Source organism: Aulonocara sp. 'chitande type north' Nkhata Bay, linkage group LG3 (genome assembly GCF_057382095.1).
Source record: "Aulonocara sp. 'chitande type north' Nkhata Bay isolate Kocher_YH1m ecotype deep benthic linkage group LG3, A_spYH_male_GT1.1, whole genome shotgun sequence".
In the NCBI taxonomy this organism is placed as follows: Eukaryota; Metazoa; Chordata; class Actinopteri; order Cichliformes; family Cichlidae; genus Aulonocara; species Aulonocara sp. 'chitande type north' Nkhata Bay.
Window position 1 is genome coordinate 22,025,375 of NC_141346.1, and position 14,313 is coordinate 22,039,687.

Consider the following 14,313-nt stretch of genomic DNA (forward strand, 5'->3'; position numbering starts at 1 on the left):
ACGAATATGCAAAAGCATTTGCTCGCAAAACACACAATAACCTTAAATGAATGTCCTGTTTTTAATTCCACTCCGGACTAATGAATCTTAACCCAGCAGCAGCGGTAGCGTTTGCATTTCCTCTCCTGTTATTGCGGCAGGTAAATAATCAACTAACAGTGCATATTATGTTTGCGCGATCTGCCTTATTACAAAACCTGCTATTAATGTGCGTTGCATTTAGGTGACCATGATGAGAGAGACAGACAGAGTCTGGCTCAGATGCTGGTAGTTCTCGCTGCAGTCTACCGGTAGCGTCTCCTTTCAGATCAGGATAGACGAATGTCACCGAGCAGTGACTAAGTTTGTGGTCAAAGGCTAGTACCCATTTGCCACAGTAGATGCCCCCGACTTTTGGTAAGTGAATGTGTTTAATTGTAGGCAGTGACATTACTGGATATTCTTGTGTAATTGCTAGAAAATAATGTATGTTATACTTTGTTATTGCTACACAATAATATTTATTTTATTAATATTTTACATTTACAATTTTTTTTCTGGGCACCCTGTGTTGGGTTTGTAAGGCCATGTTACGCCTCAATTTCTACCTTGTTCAACGAGAAGATATAAAACAAAGTTCTAAGCTAGTCGACTTGTGTGTTCTCCTTTTTTAGAAACAATAATCGATAGGAGAATCGATAAAGAATTGTTAAACAGAATTGAAAATGGAATCATGAATATCTTATCAATTCCCATTGCTAGTAGTTTCCTAGGCAAGTGTAATGAATACGTGTAAATAAGAAATATTGTTATTATTGTTAACAGCCTTGTTATATTGTTAATTTTATTTACTAAAATGTATTTGTAGAGGAGAGTCCTTCTGAGTCAGCCACAGCCAAAGCTGTCAAATGCTTCAACATTTTCAATCATTAAGCTGGCAAGAGAACCAAGTGGATTTAGTGGATCATGGTGCTGATGACCTTGCTTTTCTTTTGGATCACTTCTCCACAGTCCTGAGAAGATAACTGGTGGATTGCTACGATATCATGTTTGGTGGTAATAGATATGTTGTTCATTTGAACACTGATTAGCTGTGTAATCCACATCATTTTCAGAAATGGTGTAAACGCAGAGCTTGCAAAATAAGAGTTTGTAAGCTTGAAGCTGTTAATTGCTAGGATGTTCAAAGACAAGACCTATCTCAGGCTTTGGAAGCTCATGTTAAGCAGAGAGCCATACTGCTCAGAGTACAAGGTCAGTTTTGGTGTATGTTCTTTCCTAAGATTGTGTGAGTTTTGCTATCTAACACACACTCCTCAAATAAATCTCTTGAATGTATTGTTCGCTCAGAACATCCTGCATCTTGTACACATTATGCTGGTCCTACCTGTCTCAGCTGGGGTATGTGAAAGAGGGTTCTCTGCACAGAAGAGAATTAAATCAGACAAGAGCATCCCTTCATTCAGAGACAGTGGATGACCTGATAAGAATCAGTGTGGAGGGGCCAAGACTGGAAGATTTGATGCTAGAGAGTGTGGCAAGCTGGTTCACCCAAGGTGAAAGATCAAGAAGGCCAAATTACAGCAGTTGGCCATCTGAGGGGCATGCGACTACATTAGAAGACAGTCCATAAGATATCAAGTTGTTCGGATATTGAAATGTTCAGTTTGAAACCTTTGACACTTTAAGGGACTTTTAATTTAGAATTTTTTTTTAAAACTTTGCTAAGATCTAAATGTATTAATGAAAAATAGTGCCTTATTTTTGATATGACATATTAAGATCTTACAAAATCTAATAAATCTTCAGGATCTATAAGAGTTTTATAAACGTTAATGTTGATGATGTTAAGTGTTCAGCTGTAAGAACTCAGACTGCACAATCCCTAGCTAGGTCTTAAAAGTAAAATATATGTAATGTTGCTGTTATTCACTTCAGCAGCATAAATTGTTTCTCTGATAATCTTCTTTGATGACTCTTTGTTTCTTTAACCTTCTTATTATGTTAAGGGTCAATTTGACCCATTCCAGTTTTTGTGTTGACCAAAGTACTGGTCATCCTTTCTTTTTCTTCATGAAAGCTTATGACTTTTCCTTATCTGGGGTCATGAACTGGTGTGTAAAATATGGACACTTTGATGTGTCCTGGAATGTCTCTGCAGTGTTTGTATACAAAGATGATGTTGCGGGTCATTTTGACCCGCACACTTTTATGTAAGTAAAAAGTTGTTCAGATCCAAAATAAACATTTCTCTTTGATGTACTTTGTTTTGACTGCTTCTGAATATACATTCAGACTCAGGTGTGCATGCAAGAAACTTTCTCTCCCCTATTCTTGTCACTGTTCTCATGTCATTTCAACACACCAAAAATGAGCTCCAGAAGGTTGACGACTGAAGAAGCTTTATCACTGCTTTTCAACTGGGATAGTGATGAAGAAGAAGATGTTTCAGAGACTGAGGATCTTTCAGAGGCCAAGGACAATGTTATTGATGATGCCAATTTTCAGACGAGGAGGAGGATTCTGAGGGAGAGTGTGCCGCCATCTCTACATCAAATGAAAACCAAGGAATGCAGCAATCATCATCCACAGAGGAGACATGGACATCTAAAGATGGTAATATAAAATGGTCATTATCACCACACCGAAGTCAAGGCAGGCTGTCATCTTCTAATATCATCAAAATGACTCCTGGTCCTACAAGATTTGCCATCACACGAGTTGATGATATTCAATCAGCATTTCAACTCTTCATATCCCCTCCAATAGAGAGGATTATACTGGACATGACTAACCTGGAAGGGAGGCGTGTATTTCAAGAGAAATGGAAGCCACTGGATCAGACTGACTTGCATGCTTATATTGGAATTCTGATATTAGCTGGAGTATACAGGTCCAAGCAACTGCAAGTCTATGGAATGAAGAGAATGGAAGGCCAATCTTTCGAGCAACAATGTCTTTGGAGACATTTCTCAAGATATCTCGTGTGATCAGATTTGACAACCGTGAAACCAGAGCTGGTCGACGTGAAAGAGACAAACTTGCTGCAATCAGAGATGTATGGGATAAATGGGTGGAAATTCTACCTTTGTTGTACAACCCTGGTCCCCACGTTACTGTTGATGAGCGCCTTGTCCCATTCAGGGGTCGCTGTCCTTTCTGACAGTATATGCCCAACAAGCCGGCCAAGTATGGCATCAAACTATGGGCAGCCTGTGATGCAAAATCTAGCTATGCATGGAATATGCAAGTGTACACTGGAAAGCTACCTGGAGGAGCATCTGAGAAGAATCAGGGGATGCGTGTGGTGCTGCAGATGAGTGAAGGGCTGCAAGGGCATAACATCACCTGTGACAATTTCTTTACATCCTACTGGCTTGGAGAGGAACTTCAGAAGAGAAAGCTGACTATGTTGGGAACAATCAGAAGAAATAAGCCAGAACTTCCCAGTGAAAATTTGAAGATGCAGGGAAGATCTCTGCATTCCTCAATATTTGTTTTCACTGAGAAAGCAACAGTTGATTCATATTGCCCAAAGAAAAACAAGAATGTTCTTGTCATGAGCACAATGTACACAGATGCATCTCTGAGCACAAGAGAAGACAAAAAACCACAAATGATCCTAGACTACAACTCCACCAAAGGAGGAGTAGACAATCTTGACAAAGTCACAGCGACATACAGCTGTCAGCGCAAGACAGCTCATTGGCCCTTGGTAATTTTCTACAACATTTTGGATGTGTCTGCTTACAATGCCTATGTCCTGTGGACTGAAATTAACCAACATTGGAATGCGGGTAAATTGTACCGACGTCGCCTTTTCCTGGAAGAACTGGGAAAAAGTCTTGTCACTCCCAAGATCCAGATGCGAGTCAGACCAGCTCGATCCCCAGCAGCAGCAGCTGTCATTGAAAAGGTCAAGTGTGCACCATCCAACCAATCTGCAGTGGATCCAGTGGATACAGGTGTAAAGAAACGGAAAAGATGCCAGGTCTGTCCCTCACGAGAAGACATTAAAACAAGCACTGTTTGTGAGAAATGCAAAAAGTACATCTGCAGAAAGCACACAGTCACATTCTGTCCATCATGTGGACAAAATTGAAAATGTTGAACACTGAAAAACTGGGAAAATCGGGCAAGTTCAAAAGAAATGTGTTTGTAAAGAAGGAAAAACTTTTACTAAATTGTTCTTAAAAAGAGTTATGGTAATTCAAACTGTATTGTATGTCTGTGTTCTAAATGTTTTTCTAATAAAGTATAAAAATTACTTTAAAGTAATAAAGTTGCTATTGTTTTATTGTACTTTTTTGACAATTCTGAGTGGATTTACACAGTACGGGTCAAAATGACCCACAACATAATCAATGTGATTTTTTTTCAACATAATACAAGGGTTAAGTGTTTTGTGTATTGTAACATATTTCCAAGTATTATTTTAATTATGATTATTTGGTACAAAAAAAATGAAGTCGGGGAAAGAAAGCTATGATTTTTTTCTGGGTTCCATCCATACTAGTGATGTGATGTCGCAAACGGCACGTACAAACTCCAAAACACGTACAAACTCCAAAACACGTACAAAAGACAACAGAAGTGCTCCAGGATGCTACGTGCAGTGTTGAGCTTCTGTTACCTAGTGGCTACACAAGGTAAATGAACTTTTTTTTTTTAATTATTTGAATATATATGTGTGCTTGTGTATAAATACACAAACAATACACATATGCTTTCAATTGTGTAATTTAAGTGATCTAGGTAGCTCTGTTTTGGAAGTTCAGTTAATGCTAGAAACGTGTTTTGGAGTTTGTACGTGCTTTGTCTCTAGTAGTGATGTGTCGGTCGTGAACAAAAGAGCAGGATTTTTGACGTGAACGACGCGAGCCGACTTATCGTGAGCCGTGGGTTTTTCTTTTTTTTCTCTCACCCTCTCTCTCGCTTTGTGCTTAGTAGTGATGGGTCGGTCGCGAACGAAATGGCTCTCAGAGCCAGGTCTTTGACGTGAACGACGCGAGCCGGCTCCTTATCGCGAGCTGTATTTTTTTTTTTCCTCTCTCTCACCCTCTCTCTCTCACTTTTTTCTGCTTCACTCAGCATGCGAGCCTTGTGCTTTACGCTGGGAAGAGGTGGGAGGTAGTGGTGGGGGGGTAGTTACACACAGGAACAGAGTGGGAGAGACAGAGAAAGAGCCAGGGACAACAACGTCACATTAGAAAGGTATAGTAATCATCCACAACTATTTTCGGTTGCAGATGATAAAGGATTCAGAAAGTTTATTCATGCAGGTCCATATGACAGAGAATGTGCATGTTCTTTTTGTTTTAATTTATATTTAATTGTGTTGTGTTTTGCAGTGTTTTGTGTTGTTTCACTTTAAATTGGTTTAAAAGGAAAAAGCTGAAAATTTAAATAGTTAAAAGTTGAAATGTGAATAGTTGATTTTCGTATTATATGATTTATTTATTACATTTTATGTGGAGTGAATAAATAATATTATATTTACGGTGGCCCCTACAGACAAAGCACGTATGAACTCTGAAGCACGTACAAACCCTGGAGCACATACAAACTCCAAATCACGTACGAACTTTTTAACATTAGTAATTCCATCCATCCATCCATCTTCATCCGCTTTATCCGGGGCCGGGTCGCGGGGGCAGCAGCCTAAGCAAAGAGGCCCAGACCTCCTTCTCCCCAGCCACCTCCTCCAGCTTATCCGGGGGAATACCAAGGCGTTCCCAGGCCAGCCGAGAGATATAATCTCTCCAGCTGTCATGATCCTGGGTCGTTGACCCAGCGTTTTGTGTTTCTTTTTGGGTTCATCTTGTGTTTGGTGTTTATTCTCATTCTGTATTAATTCTTTGGGTTGGTTGTCGTGTTTATTATCCCTACCTGTGTCTCCCCTCTGTGCTCCGTTCAGGTCCCTGTGTTTTTGTTGCAAAACAGTCTGGGTGTTTCCGGTTTTACTTTGTAGGTCTGCCTCTCATCATGTCCATTAGTGTCAGCTGTGTCCACCCCTGCATGTCATCTCCTCATTACCTAGTGTGTATTTATAGTGTGTGTTGGCTTCTGTTCATCGTCGGATCGTCTGTGTTTCTCGGTGTAACTACGTCTCTCTGCATTCTCCGCTCCCCGTTTCATGCTTAGGTTTGTTATTTAGTTTTCCCAGTCTAGGTTTTTTCAGTCATTCGTCTTGTCTCACTACCTGTTCAGTCGCTCCACTTCTGCAAATAAAACTTCATTCTCATCACCAGTCAACTGCCTGCATTTTGGGTCCTTTTCCTCCTACACCACACGGCTCATGCCGGCAGCCGTGACACCAGCGTGTCCTGGGTCTGCCCCGGGGCCTCCTCCCGGTGGGACATGCCTGGAACACCTCACCCAGGAGGCGCCCAGGGGGCATCCTTGTCAGATGCCCGAACCACCTCAGCTGGCTCCTTTCGATGTGGAGCAGCAGCTGCTCTACTCTGAGCCCCTCCCGGATGGCCGAACTTCTCACCCTATCTCTAAGGGAGAGGCCAGCCACCCTTCGGAGGAAGCTCATTTCCGCCGCTTGTATCCGCGATCTCGTTCTTTCGGTCACTACCCACAGCTCGTGGCCATAGGTGAGGGTAGGGACGTAGATCGACCGGTAAATTGAGAGCTTCGCTTTTACACTCAGCTCCCTCTTCACCACGACGGACCGGTGCAGCGTCCGCATTACTGCAGCCCCAATCCGTCTGTCGATCTCCGGCTCCCTTCTCCCATCACTCGCGAACAAGACCCCGAGATACTTGAACTCCTCCACTTGGGGCAGGAACTCATCCCCGACCCGGAGTGGGCACTCCACCCTTTTCCGGCTGAGAACCATGGCCTCAGATTTGGAGGTGCTGATCCTCATTCCCGCTGCTTCACACTCGGCTGCGAACCGTTCCAGTGCATTAGTAATTCCTTTTGTGCATAATTTTATGTTATTGTTATTAATAGATTAATTAAAGCAACAAAGCAACCTGAAGAGCCGGTTCGGAGCCGAAAGAGCTGGTTCTCTAAAAAGAGCCGAAAACCCCATCACTAATGTCTAATACATTACTTTACACTACTATACCTCAGTCTTAATTTTTGCTCTTATTTAACATGCGAAGCACATAATAAAAAAAAAAAAAAAAAATTCCTGAACCATAGTAAAGGGACCTCTGGCTAATATGTCGGGTTCGGTGTCAGGCTTGTAGCTGAAACCTAGCTTTACATTGTTGTCTGGGTCAACATTTCTGGCGAGAGACAGAGAGAGGCATTGAAAGGCTGCTCCAACTGGACTTATTTTTCAGAGGAAAACACTAACACAATGTACAGTCCCATCAACTGGGCTCGTCAGGAACTCTTATTGGCTGCAGTTGTTATTATCATATTTACATGCTTCCATCTCCCGTTTCTCGTCAGTGACAACTCATACTTTTCCACCCTCATTTTTCTCCCTCCCTCATGCTCACAGACGCATAAGGGGTATGGCAGTCCATTCTCCCTGCAGTATAGACTACACTGCCTATGAGGCTACATGTTTTAGGGTGATGCCTGTAGCCAATGATCCCTCTAATTTTTCATGTGTCTGAGCGAACACATAAACCCCCTGAGCGGTCCCTTGAGCTACTGTGAGTGACAGCAGACGTGTGCACTGTGGTCACGCCAGCATCGAATCCATCCAAGTTACATGGTTTATTAAAATAATCAAATTACAGCAATTACATTTATGTTAGACTACTTTTACTACACATACCTGTGTAGTGTTGTTAACACTGTTGGAAGTAAACATAACTTGAACTCTGACTTGTATTATGAGTATGAGTCTTTGGTCTGGGAGAGAGTCCTGCAAAACTGTCTGCAAAATTCAGTATATTGTTATGGAACGGCTGTGTGCAGGTAGGAAAGGGACCCAAAGTGCAGACTCCAGAGTAAGACATGAACTCAAAACAGGCAACAAAACCGAGACTCCAAAAAACAAATTCAGGCAAACAGACAGAACACACAGCATAATAAACAGTAGATCACGACACAGACAAACTGAAACACAGGGCTTAAATACACAGAGGGAGCAATCAGGGAATGGATAACAGAAGGGAAACACAGCTGGGGCAAATCAGGCCTAACGAGACAAAGGAAGCACAACCAGATGCATTTACATGACACAAAGACTTTCAAAGTAAAACAGGAAACATAACACAGACTGAACTTACAGACACAGACTCACAGGCAGGCACTACAACAGAGGGAACAGAGATGTGGGGCCAGGGCAGACACAGAGACATAAACCATAAAATAGAACTCTAACAAAGAAACCAAAGACTAGAAATGATAAATAATATAATAAACTCAAAACCCTGGGCATCCTAACATAAATAATGACCAATGTTGGGCAATTGATTATATAGTTACTTCATCAAATAAGTAAGTAAGTAAGTTTTTTGCAGCTGTTAACCTAAAAATGCAGCCAAGGTTTTTTTTTTTTAAATAAATAAACATTTCAAACTATTTACAGAACAATCAGGTGTTCTGCATAAAATTTGATGCCACACAAATTATTTGTGTCACTCCAAAAAATTATTTCTGTCCACTATGAGATAAAGGAGAACAACAGCCTGATACCCGCAGGCTTGAATCACTCCTGTAACATTCAGTAGTGTCCTCATTGTTCTGACACACATGACAAAACTATTGACTACACTACACATTAACTACACGAGATTTGCTCTAAGCGTCGCAAATCTCTCACATCTCAAAACACTGCCGTCACTCCTAAAACGTCCTCCTTTCCTAAAAAACTAAATGCCATGTTGCCATATAATTTTTTGATTGGTCGACATGGTACATTTTTCGACCAGTAGGAAAGGGTGGGGTTATTTGGTTGTGATGTGCAGATGGATACTGAAATATCGATTCCTCCGATATCAGTCATTTATGTTCAAGAATCGAATCTCATATTAAAAATATCGATATTTTAGTAATTTAGGGTAGATTTGTAGTTTATCATTAACAGGAACACAGTGGAAAGAAACTATATCATTCGGATTGTCTACATTCAAAGGAACTACTTCCTCTTCCTTGCCTTTAATTGTCATGTGCGAAATATGGCTGTATAAATGGGTTGCAGCTCTTGGTGTGCACACTCACAACAATGGCTGAGCATAAATTGAGTCACGTGCGGACGTATTTTGCCTCCACAAACAGCCAAGACGTGGTTTGCGATATATTTGGCAAGAAAGGGAGGTGTTGTGGCAACACCACTAACCTTGTCAAACACCTCAGAGTAAATCATATCACAGAATATGACGAGCGTATGTTGAGGCGAACTGAAGAGGAGGAGTGGACAGGGACAGGTGCTGCTAGGGCGAGACAGACGTCTCTCACGGAGTCCTTTAGTGCTGCAGGAAGGCAAGGTGTTCAAATAGCGCACAGCTTCAGTTTTCTATTTCTATATGATGAATTCTGCATTATTAAGTGATAAGAACAAGTAATCTTATGTCCTGTAATCATTATGATGCTATCCGGTCTTTAAGTGATGATGTGACGAATCCTACTTCCGGGCCTAAAGTAGTCTGCGTTTAATATGGCTTTTGTGTTGTTAACATGTTTAATGTTTTGTATTTTCTTCTATTTAATCTCAAAAAGTGTTAGGATGCCTGGGTCGTTGACCCAGGGTTTTTGAGTTTATTATGTTACTTATCATTTCTAGTCTTTGGTTTCTTTGTTGGAGTTCTGTCTTATGGTTTATGTCTCTGTGTTCTCTAGTTGCTGTCTTTCTGTGTCCAGTCAGAGTCTGTGTCTATAGTTCAGTCTGTGTTATGTTTCCTGTTTTACTCTGAAAATCCATGTCTCATGTAAATGTGTCTGATTTTGCTTCCTTTGTCTGTTAGGCCTGATTTGCCCCAGCTGTGTTTCCCTCCTGTTACCCATTCCCTGATTGCTCCCTCTGTGTATTTAAGCCCTGTGTTTCAGTTTGTTCGTGTTGTGATCTACCCTTATCTAGCTGTGTGTTTTGTCTGCCTGTGTAAGTTATTTGGATTCTTACTTTTGTTCTGTTTGAGTTCAGCATTAAAGCTGTTTGAGTTTATGTTTGTCTCTGGAGTCTGCACTTTGGGTCCTTTTCCTGCCTGCACATAACAAACTGCTGTCACATAACAAAAAGCTCAGTCAGTGATCACTGTTGACCTCCCTCGGCTTTTATTACCGCTAATCATTTAATTAAGCTTGGTTTTTAAAACCTTAAGATGTAAGTACAGCCCAGCCCATGCAGCAGTATATGAATGACTAACCTCGTATTGTGGATGGATTATCTCAGTTGTTCTCCTGGCTGAAATTTGGTCCGTTTACAGCATCTTGCCATGCGATTACATTTGTTTCTGACCACCGAGAACACTCACGTTAACTTTTATCGAGTGGAAAAAAGTTAGCGTGTCTATATTATGCTAACATAGCTGTGTCGCTAGCGGTCATGTAGCACATCATTATTTACCAGCTAGCCAAACTTCAATAACCCTAAAAATGTCACTGCTGTTTAGTTTCCTGTCTTCATGTATGTTGGAAGTGATAACAGAGCTGTACGCTTTAATTTGTTTCCAAAATCCCTCAGTCAGGACATGCTATATTGTATTTAGATAGAAGCGAGCTAACTTCCTGCTAACTTCTAACTCCGTTAAATATCCTGAATTCCGTTTTCATGGATGCCTGGATGTTAAACTCAATTGTTACACCTGGTAGAGTAGAACGCTGATCATCTTATTAAAGATGAAAGACTTCAGACAGTTTTTCAACTCTCAGTAATGCCATAGTGGTCGTTTGATATATGCACCTGCAGTGGAGTTTAAGGCCAGACACGGCTAGTAACGTCAGACTTAAAAACCGGATAATTTGAGATACAATAAAACATACGGGCGACATAGGGGCGATCATGGCTCAAGGGAGTTCGCCTTGTAATTGGAAGGTTGCTGGTTCGAGCCCTGGCTTATACAGTCTCGGTCGTTGTGTCCTTGGGCAAGGCGCTTTACCCGTTGCCTACTGGTGGTGGTCAGAGGGCCTGGTAGTGCCAGTGTCCTGCAGCCTCGCCTCTGTCAGTGCGCCCCAGGGTGGCTGTGGCTACAATGTAGCTTGCCATCACCAGTGTGTGAATGGGTGGACAACTGGATGTGTAAAGCGCTTTGGGGTCCTTAGGGACTAGTAAAAGCGCTATACAAATACAAACCATTTACCATACAATAAAGAAAATAAGTTTTTGTAGAAAGTATCGGTATCGGAACAGTATCGTTGATACCACCCTGAATTTTACTTGGTATCGGATCAGAAAGGAAATCAGTGGTATCGCACATCACTATTTTTTGGTTTTGTTTACCGGCAGAGAGTGCTTTCGAGCGTTTTACTTATAAATTGGTGTTTTTACAGTTTCTTCCTGCTGTAAATATAAACAACAATAGTAATCAGGAAAAAAACAAACATTGCATATATTTTTATCATAGCTCTGGTTTTATGTGGCCTATCAACACAACTTAAAAACTGGTATAAAGTCCACACTTTTCCAGTCAATTGTTCCGTCTGTCCTGCTCACATCTCCAATGGTTGTACACGTTGTCATTAACGTGGCTCCACTCCACATCAGCCACGCCGCTGTGCTAACTAAAACACCGGTGTCAGCACATAAGGACGCTGTCATAGCCTGCCAACGACGTTGATTAGCTGCGTATATACGATTGTGAATCGCATCATTGGCTGGACTATGGGATAAGGTGGCATCGTTCTAGTCCCAGACAGTCACTTACTAACTAACACTGCAAAACAGAATTGTTAAAGTTTTAATTTTAAATTCAATTTGGGTTAGATTTTTTTATGTGTGCAACGCAGATTTTCTGTGTGCAGAGACCATGCCAGCAGTGCGCAATTGCTCACGTGCGCAGCTTTAAGGGAACATATTTTGTTTGGGTTTCCAAACAAAATATGTTTTTGTTAATCCCAAACCCCCCAAAAATTTGGGTTTGGAATTAACAAAAATAGACATATGAAACAGGAAAAAACTGCTGTGTAATGCATTTATTTCAACAAAGTAACTCTCATCCCAAGCGGTCGCAGCAGATGGCCCCGCCCCTCCCTGATCCTGGTTCTGCCAGAGGTTTCTTCCTGTTAAAAGGGAGTTTTTCCTTCCCACTGTCGCCAAAGTGCTTGCTCATAGGGGGTCATGTGATTGTTGGGTTTTTCTCTGTATCTATTATTGTACAATCTACTTTACAATATAAAGCGCCTTGAGGCGACTACTTTTGTGATTTGGCGCTATATAAATAAATAAATGAATTATCCGGAATACCAACTTTTTAAACAGTAACTGTAATGGAATGCAGTTATTCATATTTTGTAATTTGAATATGTGTATTCCCTTACTACACAACACTGTATGTTGGTCTGATACAGTATACTGAATCCTAGTCTTCAGTGGTGTTTTAAACAGGAGCAGGACAGTTTCCCTGCCCTATGTAGGTAGAGCATAAATAAAACTAAAGAGCTGGGCAGGTTTAACCAGCCCCCGCTTGTCATCGTCACACATTTGGCACTACTGCTAAGAAATTGTGACTTTCTCAGAGCTTTGGAAATAAGAAGCCCAAAAAACCACAGCCACAGTGCACAGGTTATAGCTGTAATCGTGTACAAAGCTTTGCGCTTTGATTGGTCAGATTGGTCCCTTTTCCTGCTTGTTTTCCCTGGCCCTGGGTGAATCAGCACAAAGAGAACAGAGAGGCTGCAAAAGGATGTGAGGATTATTGAGAGAGACAAAAAGAAAAACAAAAGAATGAGATTGCTGTTACTTGTTAAAGCCCTGTGGATCCCTATCAGTCCAAAGCACAACAGCCAAGCACAGCCAATGCTGATGTTTCTAATCCTGACGCCACGGGCATTTTTAAGACTCAGGTAGATTATTGGGTGGACAACAGCCAGGTGGCGTTCTACACAGGTCAAGACATGAAAAAGACTCTCTCCATAGTAAGTAATTAAAGAACCAACAGAGCCTGCTGTTTTCATCACTGGGTTATTAGTGTGTAAGGCAATGAAGTTGCAAAATAACCCCAGGACCCAAATCAGCTCCATGGCAGCCATGTGGTAGGTGAAGTTGTCAGAGTGGCTTGCTGTTTCAGAGCCGTGCTTCTTCCACTGCTGGTGACCCAGGTAGAGGATGCAGGTGGAGAGAGGGAGGAGGAGGATGACTCTTGATGCATTGATGGCAATGAACATGTTATAGCTAGCTGTGTAGCTGAAGCAGTCGTCATCAAGTTGATAGCTGGAGGTATGGTTACGTGACATTTGTTCTGTATACTTTGTAGGTCTGAGGAAGCAAAAGTAATTAGAAGGATAAAACAGCAGTGAGATGGAGTGAAGAAGGTTGAAAGAGACAGTCAAGAAATTCATGAAGAAATTTTACATGTAAAAGAAAATATTTTTGACCATGTAAAACAAAGCAATACAAAACAGACAAAAAGAGAAAAGGGTCGCAGTGCTTTTACAATTTTGGTACTGACTGCATCCAATTTTATTTTCATTTCCTGTCATTATTCTTTTCAAGCTCCTTAGAAAAGTGAAGCTTAGTTTTTCTTTTTTTATTGTACAAAAATGAATAAATTGTATTTTGAAAATATTTACTATATTATGAAATTCTCACCTCAGTTATGGTGTTTCCTCCTATGTGTAATTCGCCAACTCAACAGTCTGTTGTTCAGTCCAAATGTGGACTGATGCTGTTTCTGCCTGCTTTAATGTTTATGTGTCACAGCAGCTGGATAGCAGTGGGCTTTTGTAAATTTCCGTTTCAAATCATTTGGGATCCTATGCGTCAGAATGCAATGCGTACTGAATTGCTGACGGTCATGCTAGCAGCAACTAACTATGTTGACTTTGTAGAGGATTAATGTAATTTTTGAGCAAACTAACTGAGTAGGTAAATTTGGTTTAGAGCTAGTTTTACAATACCTAAACATACTGTTTATGAATGCTGAATAAAAGGCCTTTGTATTGTAAGTGCCTTGACTGAGCATAATTGACATATTTCCATACCAGTCGCTACACTTCTTTCTAGCAATCCATTATATCTGACAGGATTCAAATAACCTGCAATCAAAGGGAGGTGTGTGTTCTGGTTAAACAATGTCATGCAGGCACATAGTGCATGGAGCTGGTTGGAGCCAGTCATTTATGTGTTTCATAATTTTAGGATGCACAACAACAGCAATCTTTAGCTGGGCAACACCTAAAAATTGTCTTATAATTGTTGATTTTTTCACAATTTGCTCATGCATAACTCATGCGCTCACTGCTGTTTCTCCTGCACATGCTGAT

General features: G+C 41.1%; 1 protein-coding gene across 1 annotated transcript; it reads right to left on the reverse strand.

Annotated features, from left to right (window-relative positions):
- Positions 1 to 12,417: 12,417 nt before the first annotated feature.
- Positions 12,418 to 13,284, reverse strand: LOC147334556 (uncharacterized). Its single transcript, XM_086287367.1, has one exon. The coding sequence runs from the start codon at positions 13,282 to 13,284 to the stop codon at positions 12,418 to 12,420; it is 867 nt and encodes a 288-aa protein (XP_086143493.1).
- Positions 13,285 to 14,313: the final 1,029 nt, after the last annotated feature.